The sequence below is a fragment of the Poromitra crassiceps genome (assembly GCF_964638095.1).
Source record: "Poromitra crassiceps genome assembly, chromosome: 30".
Lineage (NCBI taxonomy): Eukaryota > Metazoa > Chordata > Actinopteri > Beryciformes > Melamphaidae > Poromitra > Poromitra crassiceps.
In genome coordinates, this window is record NC_139652.1 from 13,547,134 (window position 1) to 13,559,299 (window position 12,166).

General features: G+C 45.0%; 1 protein-coding gene across 1 annotated transcript in view; it reads left to right on the top strand.

Annotated features, from left to right (window-relative positions):
* LOC310800410 (plexin-B2-like) overlaps positions 1-12,166 on the top strand; it is a gene marked incomplete at both ends in the record, with an annotated part of 129,304 nt that overhangs the window by 21,413 nt on the left and 95,725 nt on the right. The window contains 4 exons of the mRNA XM_083663009.1: positions 258-394; positions 831-1,007; positions 3,222-3,333; positions 7,170-7,379. Coding sequence (XP_083519135.1) covers positions 258-394; positions 831-1,007; positions 3,222-3,333; positions 7,170-7,379 — 636 coding nt within the window. The remainder of the gene's footprint in view (positions 1-257; positions 395-830; positions 1,008-3,221; positions 3,334-7,169; positions 7,380-12,166) is intronic.

The following is a 12,166-nucleotide window of genomic DNA, read 5'->3' on the forward strand; positions in this document are numbered from 1 at the left end:
TAAGCAGATGCTGTGCAGTAGGCCCCCACCTTTCCAATACTTGAACAGGCCACAGCGTAGCTATTTAACTGGCTTTTCATATCTCTGGCTCCGCTAAAGCTTCCCCACGGGGGAGTGCTCTGCCTAACTGTTTGCTCAGCAAATTGAGGCAGATGTGTTGTGCGCTGTTTGCCTTGTGGGCTGGAGTGTGTGTGTGCGTGCTTTAAAACCCTAGCAGGGGAAAGATGACGTGGCGTTTATTTATGCTCCCCTACCAGGAACCCATTCCCCAGGCGGTGCAGCCTGCGAGGGGTCCCAGAGTTGGGGGCACCCTCATCACCATCTCTGGCACCAACCTGGACACCGGCACTAAGGATGATGTCCAGGTCACCGTCGGAGGAGTGAACTGCACTGTGTAAGGATTTCTTGACCCAATAATTGTCATTCATGCCACAGACCAATTCTGTTTAAATTCACTCTCTTCAGTTGATAAGTGCTGCTTGTTATTCAGACATTGTACTCTATGCAAATTCTACTGTACGCTGACTTTGAAGCCCACAAATTGATTTTCCCCCCCATCATTCCTGAATTGAAAATGGAATTGACCTTAACGTTAGTGTCAGAAGCAGGATTTTCTCCCCCTGCCCATTTTCTCTTGCAGCGGGGACTCTGTGGAAACCACTGACTCCTCGGTGACATTTTAGGCTGAGGTAACAGTAAAATAACGAGCTATAGAAGCAGCAAAGCCAGGATTTAACAAGCTGTCAGGCTGCTGCCATGTTGGTTGCCGCTGCACGGTGACATTGTGCGACCGTTAACGCCAGCGCTGAGTTGTGTCCTTGTGTTGACAGGGAGACGTTTGGAGCAGAGATCACCTGCAGGATGGGAGAGGCAGAGAAGGTGTCCTACCGTCCCCTCGCCGTCACAGTCAAGTATGGAAAGACGACCACAAAGACCATCCCCAGTGCATTTCAGTTCTTGGAAAACCCTGTTCTGCTGGACCACAGCCCCAAAAGCAGCTTCGACTGGTCAGTTTAATTGAACAACATGTTCCCATTGCGTATTTACTGCTGTGTCCCCACACCCCCCCCGCAAGATTTTTTCCCCCCTTAAACATAATATACATCACAAAACATACACGTTACGTGGGAGGTTCACGCTATTCCAACCAGTTCCCCTCCCTCTGAACAGGCGCCCTTAACGACCAGAGGAGGAACCACACTAGCAACCAGGATATTGCATGTTTTTGTGAAGGGGGTTCCTATATGAAGGAAACCCCCGGGAGGCACGGGGAGAACATGCAAACTCCACACAGAAAGGCCCTTTTGACGACCCCACCCGGGCAGTGGGTACTCGAGGACATGCGGACGGGCACGCATTCCTTCAGCGTTCACCTCGTCCCCAGGTGGGAATCGAACCCACGACCTTCGAGCTGTGAGGCGATAATGCTTACCACTGCACCACCGTACCTCCCACCATGGACACAATTAGCCTTGGTTGTCAACATACATACATTCCATCATACACAGTGGACGACACAAATATTTAAAACCAAACTAACCTCAGGAAAAAAGAGAGAGAAAAAAAGATAAAAACAATTACCGTAAAATACCAATTAGAAGCCGACTTCCAAATTGCCGCGGGTCCCATATTTAAGCCGGGTCTGGATACATATTTTGTACATAAAAGCAGGTCCCAATTTGACGCCCGGTTAGGTTTTTCAATGTTTTCTTTTTACCTTTGCGACATCCTGTTGAATGCATCTCCCAAACACAACGAAGAAGAAAAATCGGATAAAGAAGACGAACGACGAAACGAGGAAGGAAAAAAAACACATGCACGAAACTTGCTGATCAAAATTCGTTTTCCATCAACATCTGATGATTCTGAAAATTGTGTAGGCATTTCCTGAAGATTTTTATACACTAAAACCGACATCTCTGGTGTAATAATTATTTTGAGAAATGTGCCTATGGTATGTTTCCCTGCCAGCGGGCATAGAAGTCGGCTTCTAATTGGTATTTCACGGCACTTTCACATGTGCGCTACTGAAGAGGGTAGGCTCCGTGAGTGATGAACTTTTTAAAAATTCGCTTTCCAGCAACACCTGACAGTTATGAAAATTGTGTAGACATTTTCTGAAGATTTTTGTAGGCCTACAAATCCGACATCTCTGATTGAGAAATGTGAGTATGATAGGCTATAATGTTTCCCCTGCCAGCGGAGGAGGAGGCAACGCATGCAATGCTCTGCTGCGCTGAGAGGGAGGCGCGGCTCTCCCCATAGACAAGCAATCGTGTGGGGGGCTGTAGCCAACTGATTAAAATAAATGGTTTAAATAAACAATTTCATACTATTTACAATATTTGCTGAGCAATATTTTTGTACAAAAATAATTAAAGCAGGTCCCAAACTGCCGCAGGTCCCATATTGACGCGGGGTCTGGCTACATATTTTGTCAATTAACGCCCGGGCTAAATTGGTATTTTACGGTAGATATGTTTTGTCCATGCATTTTGATTGAAACATGAAACAAAGTGACTTCCCCCCCAGAATACGGCCCGTGTCAAGAGCCGTCCAAGAAGGTTAAGTATTTGTCCCATTTTCTATCATCTATCATAAACCTCCAATAAATGCTGCTGTGATTTGTCAAGAAACATTTCATAGTCTGCTCTCATCGCTCTGACAATGCTTTGAACGTAGAAATGCCAGATTGTGTCTGAGGATGGAAAGCTCTTATTGGTTGGAAACCTTTAATCTTCTTTAATGGCAAGAACCTTTTTGTTTTTTATTATTATCATTTGTCGTCCCGTGTGTGTGTGTGCGCGCGTGTGTGTGTGTGTGCGCGCACGCTGAACAGTTGCTTCTGATTGGCTGGCAGGGCTGTGAATGATGTGAATGACTCTTTGATGTTGTGACAAACTGCTTGAGGACTGTTAAAGTGGATGCATCACAGGGCTACCTTGCTTCTCTCTGCAATTGAAAGCACTGTGGTGAGGGATGATTGGGCCGACACAGACTGGAACAACAGGCAACTTTGAAATAGGCTGCGCTGCTTGCAGGCTAAACTAATTTGTTTTCATCTCCAGTGAAAATTACCCCAGGTGCAATTCAACAACTGTGTCTGCCATGTGCTCGCTTGTTCCTGTCTGTGTATATGTATGCCTCTGCTCATACATCTGTGTGTGTGTGTGTGCGTGCGTGTGTGCGCGTGTGTGTGTGTGTGTGTGTGTGTGTTTCAGTGGAGGGAGGACCATTGTGGTGACCGGCTCTGGCTTTGACCTCATCCAGACTGCCATCATGAAGGTCAAACCCCAGAGAGACGACTTGACTGGAGAACCAGCTCCCACTGAGGTGTGTGCGCTCACACCTCCTTCTCTTTCTACATTCCTGCTGCTGATCATCATCCATGTCTCTCTCTTTCTCTATCTCTCTTTCTCTCTCAAACATCTTTCTTTTCTCCGGCTCATTCTTTCCCTTCCAGTCTCTTTCCCATGATCTCCTCTTTGTCCCTGATGATCTCTTCCTTTCCATCCGTTGCACCTATTCCTCTAATAGCAGCACTAGCGGTGTCCATCGATCTCCCTGCATCTCATGAGACGGCTGCTACTGCTTCAGTGGAGATTCATTCAAACTCAGTCCTGTCCCACCTCCCAACCCCAACACGCATGCACGCGCGAGCGCACGCACACACACACACACGCACGCACGAACGCGCGCACGCACACACACACACACACACACACACATGCATTTTTCTAGCTAGCTGGCTAGAAAGAAAATAGTTCCTACATGAAACTGCTCACAACAAGGTCTGTGGATTATCTTGAATACCTGGGTCTATGCCTGAAACAGACATTGCCGTTAAGTTTTTCCAAATGTATTTTTTGGCGCTTTGAGCACTACAAGCCGAGTGCCATCCAGTACCATTGTATTGGAGAGAAGGCAGTCATCTCAACGATATCTCCAAAACTCAGCAACTCACACCCAAACTATCTAGATCAGTGTTTCTCAAACAGTGGTCCGCGGACCACTGGTGGTCCGCGCCGCCCCCTAGTGGATCCGCGAGTGGATTTATATTTTTTTCCTTTTTTTTTTTTTTACCTCCCACTATCCAATCAGAGAAATGTTTACATTTTCTGGGAAACTCAAGGTCAGATCACGATGCCTTTAAAGGACTATATGTATTTTTTCACCCCGAATCCAACGCCACCACCACTGACTCTCTACGACTTACGCTTGTGGAGATACGTCCACTCTGCCTGTAGGGCTACAGGAGAGAGACAGAGTACAGCGGGTGGTTGGGAGTTCCAACTTACTGACCAAACACTCTATTTCAGTAATTGCTGTCAGAATATAGAGCCATTTAACACTTATTTGAACACAAAAACATCACTGAATGCAACTTGAAGATGGCAAAAGATAGCCTATTTGACTTTGGCAACATTGTGCATTTATTGAACTTGAAAAAACTTTCTTTGAACTTTGAATATATTTGAACTGAACAGGAGAAATAAATGTAAAAAAAATAATAAAGGTAAATGGACTAACTAAAATAAATTACATATATATATTTTTATCTTGTTTTCATAATTGTGGAAAGCCAAAAATTAGATTAATTGTACTGCTATTTGTCATTTAATTAGCATGTAATTTGGAATTTACAGTTGAAGTAGTAGGCCTATTGTTTTTGGGGATGTTTTGTTTTGGGAGTTAGGTGGTCCCCGAGTTTTTTCATTGGTTTAAGTGGTCCTTGGTCTGAAAAAGTTTGAGAAACACTGATCTAGATGGATAAATAGCACTACTACAGGTTGGAGGAAAAATATGTATTTTAGATGTTTAGGTGCACTGTCCCTTTTAAACTACAAATCCCTAAACCTGTCCCCGCCCCCTTCGCCCAGCTTAATCAACACTGCTTGTTTCTCCCAGGGAACCTGAATGAGCTGCACGCCGCTTGCCGACGCCTGCTCTCCTGTGTACCGTCTTAAGCTGTAAACATTTTGCTCATTTCATTTAAGGGCTCAAATTTAAGACATACAGGCATTAAGGTTGCAGAAGATTATGTGACTAGGCTGCTCTGCTCTACTTTGCTCAACTCCCGTCCAAGTCCCCAGTCCACGCCACCCAGGGAGGACACGAGAGATTTGCAAAGACTTGTAGCTCCCCCAAACTAGCAGCGGATGCAAAATGTTATCTCAAAGGCCTTGGCAGGTCAACCTCCTAAGCTTCTCTTGGTTGGGAGTCTATCCGCTCAACTAGACCCAAATATTCTGAGGCATTCTGGCTGCCGGCCCATGGTGAGTGCATGTTAATTATATTTCAGGTCAGTTTAGCGGCTCAACACCAAAGAATCTCAACGTGTACTTTTTGCTGCCGAAGCCCTCTAGCATTTGGCTTTGATTTTAAACACCCACACACCCATGTACATTATTTACACTTAGTTTTGTGAGTGCACAATAAAGAGTGTTTCATGCTCAAATCAAGTTAAACTGGAGCGCTACACACAGCTAGGTATACACCCTAAATACACACACACACACACACACACACACACACACACACACACACACAAACCTGCCTACACTATTTACACACAACAGTGTGTCATGCTAAGATCAAGCTAAATGTGAGTGCACTCCACAGAGCTAGCTAGGTACAAATCCATGTCATAGCTGCTGGAACTGTGATAGTGAAGGTGGTGTGTAAAGACATTGGCAGCTCCACTCAAAATATAGGTCAGTTTGACTTTTTCAAAACACTCGGGATGTATTAAGCAGGTCTTTTTGAAGCTTCAATAGTATGTATGTAGGACATACAGTATGTTCAGCTGTCACATGTTGTCAGCGCTGTATCAAAAGCTCTGTGAAACAAATTCAGTGTGACAGAAATATCCTTCGTGCAGTGAATCAAAGACATAATAAACAAAGCCAGTCGTGGGATGATTCAACAGAGGCTACCATCTGCAATGGCAGATTGGTGTTTTTAATACACTGATTAAAAAGACAGACACTTGTTTTACACCGTCTGACCTGCTTCCCCCTCTTACCAAACAACCCACTTCCTGTGTTCTCTCTCCTCTCACACAATAAAAACAGTCATTAACTGCCTCTTTCAAAAGAGCTCTGAAAGCCCACCGTTTACCTTCTATTCATTTTGATTTGGTAAAAGTGTTGTCCCCCAGCAATGGCCGCCCTGAACAAAATGCCCCACTGACCTTATATAGACGGAGACCTTACCTTACCTTACCTTACCTAACCTTACCTTACCTTACCTTACCTTACCTCACCTTACCTTACCTCACCTCACCTTACCTTACCTCACCTTACCTTACCTCACCTTACCTCACCTTACCTTACCTACCTTACCTTACCTCTGATTCTGATTCTGATTACCTTACCTTACCTTACCTCACCTTACCTTACCTTACCTCACCTTACATTACCTTACCTTACCTTACCTCACCTTACCTTACCTCACCTTACCTTACCTTACCTCACCTTACCTTACCTCACCTTACCTTACCTCACCTTACCTTACCTTACCTCACATTACCTTACATTACCTTACATTACCTTACCTTACATTACCTTACCTCACCTTACCTTACCTCACCGCACCTTACCTCACATTACCTTACCTTACCTTACCTTACCTCACATTACCTTACCTTACCTCACCTTACCTCACCTTACCTTACCTCACCTTACCTTACCTTACCTCACCTTACCTTACCTTACCTCACATTACCTTACCTTACCTTACCTTACATTACCTTACCTCACCTTACCTTACCTCACCTTACCTAACGTCACCTTACCTTACCTCACCTTACCTTACCTTACCTTACCTTACCTCACCTTACCTAACCTTACCTTACCTTACCTCACCTTACCTTACCTTACCTTACCTCACTTCACCTTACCCTACGTTTGTGTTATATGTTTGTGTTATATGTACTGTCCTCGTGTAACATGTACCGACTGAAAACACATTTCCTACGGGGCAAATAAATCTATCTATCTCTCATCCTGCTCTATATTATGAACGCTGAATACACTGTCATGTCGTGTGGTTTTATTATTCTTTGTTGATATGTCTTGTTTTCTTTTTGTATGTTTTTATACTCTGTGGTAGATCTGTTTCTTGTTGTTTATGTCCAGTTGTTGTGGTATTCTTCTTCCTCCTCCCAGTACCCACAGGAGGCCCACACCAAGAACGACACGGTCATCCAGTTCCTGTCGCCGATGGTGAACCGCTCCTACGAGAGCCAGCTGTTCACAGCCTACATCCAACTGGACAACCTGCTGAAGGAGCTCAAGCCCTTCGACTACCACCCGGACCCCGTCTTCCTGGAGATGCGGCAGAAGGTCATCACAGAGACCGGCTTGATCATCGTCCCTGTGAGTACAGACCCCTCAGGTTCCCGTCAAGCATGAGCGCCTTATGCTTCTGAAATGTCAGCTTCTCCATGTAAAGGAATTAAGATAGGGTGAATGGTGTTATTTTCGAACTTAAAGGAACAGCTCACCCTAAAAACCCTAAACCCTAAACAACGATATAGATGGATAAATAGCATTACAGGTGAGAGTAAAAATATGTATTTTGGATTTTAGGGTGAGCTGTCCCTTTAAGAATGAAGGGCAGTGGTGGCCTAAAGGTTAGAGAAGCGAGCTTGTGACCGGAAGGTCGTCTGTTCAACCCCCCAGACCGGCCAGATAAATCTGCACTTGCCCCTCCTTCATTACCACCACTGAGGTGCCCTTGAGCAAGGCCCTTGACCCCAACCGCTCCAGTGGAGCTGATCAGTGGCCAGCAGATCAGACTGTGGTTGGTCAGCTTCCAGCTATGAATGTGTGTGTGTGAATGTGAACAGGGTACTCCTGAAAAAAGAGAGCATTGCTCTCTGGAAAGTCCCCCTGAATAAATAGAAACTGAGAAAATGCAGACTTGCAGTTATGAGATTTTCACACTTCAGCTGCTTATATTATGATAGGCTTCACCACACACACACAATGAGCTAAAAAAAAAGTGTGGGCTGTTGGACACTGGTCAACAGCCCACACACTCCTCCGATGCAAATCCTCTCACCAGCTCCCCCTGGCGGAGAGGAGGACGTATCACCTCCACACCATCCTCTGAAATTCCTAGCCCCCCCCCTCCAACTACAAATAGTAATCTAATTTCCATCCCCCTCATTAGTGAGTCATCTCACGATCCTGGCGTAAGCAGTATCAAAGCTGCTCTTCTCATTGTTAGATCCCTATCCAATAAATCTCTTCTGATCAATGACCTAATCATCAACCACAAACTGGACCTAATGTTCCTCACTGAAACCTGGCTGGATTCGAATAGTCGTATGGCTGTTTTGACTGAGACTGCTCCCGTGGGCTACAGCTTTGTTGACACTCCCAGGGCTGGAAAGAGGGGAGGGGGTGTCGCAATCATTTTCTCTGATTTGTTTCAATGTAAGCAGGTGACATTTGGAGACTTCCCCTCATTTGAATACCTTGCTGCTAATTTGAAATGTTCTACTACCATCTTGCTGTTGAATATCTATAGGCCCCCTAAATACTCTGCTAGCTTTCTCTCTGAATTTGCTGATCTGCTCTCGCTCATCTTCATTGATTATGACTGTATAGCTATTGCCGGGGACTTCAATGTCCATATTGATAACCCCAATAACAATTTTGCCCACGATCTGAACTGTTTACTTGACACCTTTGATTTGTGCCAACTTGTTTCTGGGCCCACTCACAGCAAGGGTCACACCTTGGATTTGGTCATTACTAAGGGCTTCAAGTCCTCCTCTGTGTCGATCGTTGATGTTGCACTGTCTGATCACTTCTGCATCTTTTTCGAAATGGAGATCTCCCCTGAGATCATAAATAGGTCACGTACCATTAGAAAGCGACACATCAACGCAGGCACCACCACACTGTTTATGGAAAAACTTTCCTTACCCCCCCCCACATCAGCCTCTGTCAATGACATCCTTGATAACTTCAACTCAGCTATCCTGTCTGCCATTAATAGCGTGGCACCTGTAAGGTTAAGCACGCTGTCTGGCAAGGCTAAAGCACCCTGGCGAAACTCTCCATCCGTTAGATGTAAAAAACAGATCTGTAGGAAAGCGGAACGTATGTGGCGGAAAACTGGTCTTCATATTCACCTTGAAATCTATAAAGAAAGCCTCCAATCCTACAACCTCGAACTGAAAAGCTCGAGGCAATCGTTCTTTTCTAACATCATTAGCAAAAATGTGAACAATGCACGTGCTTTATTTTCCACCGTTGACAGACTGACCAACCCGCCCCTCAGTGTACCACCTGAGCTTCTCTCCACTGTCAAGTGTAATGAGTTCGCCGCCTTTTTTACGGACAAAATTGCTAATATCAGGCTGGCTATTACCAGTGGCTCCACGCTACCAAATGCTGGGGCTTCATCCTTCCCACCGATCCCTAGCCTGTTAAAATTGTCCCAGTTTGATACTATTGACCCCAAGCTTTTGGAAGAAACCGTGCGAGGCCTTAAATCATCGTCATGCTGTCTCGACATCCTTCCAACGAGCTTTTTTAAGAACGTTTATAACTGCCTTTCGTCGGACCTACTGCACATAGTTAATACTTCTCTCCTGACCGGCACCTTTCCTGAGTCACTGAAAACTGCAGTTGTCAAACCCCTATTAAAAAAGCGTAGCCTAGATGCTTCCATTCTCAATAACTACAGACCAGTTTCTAATCTTCCCTTTATAGGTAAAATAATTGAAAAGGTTGTCTATCAGCAACTCAACAAATTCCTAACCTCAAACGCACTTCTAGATAAGCACCAATCAGGCTTCCGCCAGCATCACAGCACAGAAACCGCGCTCACCAAAATCATAAACGACATCAGAATGAACACAGACACAGGCCAAAGTACAGTTCTGGTACTACTGGATCTGAGTGCGGCATTCGACACCATCGATCACGCAATCCTACGTGATTCCCAACCTGTGGTCCGCGGCCCCCTGGTGGGCCGCGAAGGTATTGCAAGTGGGCCGCCAAATCATTTCCAAAAAAGTATGATTTTTGAGAAAAAAAAAATCAAAAAAAAAAAAATTCAATTTTTTTTTTGAAAGATTTTGAAAAATCATACTTGAAAAAGTATGCTTTTGCTTGAATTGAAGTTTAATCTTTACATCATCTTTATATTGGGTTTGTGTTTATTTGTAACCCTATCGATTTAATGGGCTTTCTTCTGATATTTGGATTTTGTTTGGATCTGATATTGGATGTCAAATTGTTATGAGAATGCATTTTTCCATTGTTGAAGGATACCGTTATTTATTAATCATTTGTTAATTAGCCTGTTACAGACAGCCCCTTGCTTGTCATTTCTGACATCTGTGTGGTGCTGATGGACAGCTCCTTGAATGATTGGTGTGTGTGTGTGTGTGTGTGTGTGTGTGTGTGTGTGTGTGTGTGTGTGTGTCTGTGTGTGTGTGTGTGCATGTGTGTGTGTATGTGTGTGTGTGTGTGGACAGCTCCTTGAAAACTGTAATACTGAAGGTGTTGCAACATGTTACAGGTGCTGTGTTAGTGACTGTGGAGCTTCCAACATGTTTCTCCTGTATTCAGTTCAGTCCTTTATGTTCAATTTTCAATAAAAAAGTGCTCTGAGAACGCATTATATGGCCTTTGTATTTATGGCGTCGGCGGTGGGCCGCGAACATTTTTGAGACATAAAAGTGGGCCCTGAGTTGGAAAAGGTTGGGAACCACTGGGCTAGAGAACTGGGTTGGGCTCTCGGGTGCGGTCCTAACCTGGTTCAGGTCCTACCTCCGCGACAGAAAATACTTTGTGTCCTTGGGCAACAACAAATCGGCCATAACTAGTATGACCTGTGGGGTGCCGCAGGGATCTATAATGGGGCCTGTTCTCTTCAACCTCTACATGCTCCCTCTCAGCCTAATTATGCAGAAAAACAATGTGGCCTATCACAGCTATGCTGACGACACGCAATTGTATATTGCTCTATCTTCAGCTGACTACTCCCCAATAGACTCACTCTGCCGGTGCATTGACCAAATAAATGTCTGGATGAATCAAAACTTCCTGCAGTTGAATGGAGACAAAACGGAGGTGATCGTTTTCGGACCAGAAAAGCAGAGGCATCGTCCATCGACGATGTCGGGCACAGACGATGGTCTCAGCCCCCACTATCGTAACATCGTGATGTCTAGTATAAGAGCCGTGTGCGATCGATGCACACAATGCTGTCTGGTGCCCCGCAGGGAAACGCAAGCAACGCATTGACCACCTCGTGCTTTATTAACTAGGGGTGCAGTGATCGATTGACCAGCGATCTGCAGATTTTCAGCCTAAATATGAGAATGGAGAATTCCCATTTATGCTTTTATGTGCCGATTGCCAAAACCGATTGATACCGCAAAACACCTGATATAATAATATAATGCCTGCCTATTCATAGCTTTCAAGGGGCATAACGTGCTGCCGGGAACGCCCACCTGATGGTCAAAAAAAAACCGTGTCCATTCCGCTGCCAGCCGAGTCGACTAGTTTCTCATGCTGTTTGTTCAGCCATTTGTACACACGTCTTTGCGGCCAACATTTCATCAAAGGTAAGCTCAAGTAACGTTACAATAATGATTAAAATACCCCGTTAACGTTACTTGAGCTTACCTTTGATGAAATGTTGGCCGCAAAAACGTGTGTACTTTGATGGTAGAAAAAAAGCCATTTGCCCTCCCCAGCGACTGAACCACGTCTAATCGCACAAATCCACAACCTCCTCCTGTCTGAGTTTTCTTTCTCCGATGGGATTCTGTAAAAGCACAAGCCAGGCGTGTCTCCTCGTCGGTTAGTGCAACCGATAGCACAACAGGTATCCGGCATTTTGGCTGAACAAACACAGCGTGAGAAACTAGTCGACTCGGCTGGCAGCGGAATGAACAAGTTTTTTTTTTGACCGTCAGGTGGGCGTTCCCGGCAGCACGTAACGCTCCTTGAAAGCTATGAATACCAGCGGCAAAAAAAAAAAGATTGGCATGACGACACCGTCCCCTCGCCAAACAACGATGCCATCATCCATCGTCGATTTTTACCCTGGTCATCGTGATGATTCAAGTTGGTAGACATCGTCCAGCCCTCAAACCCTAGTGTACAGCAGTATTTCAAGATGTGTGTTA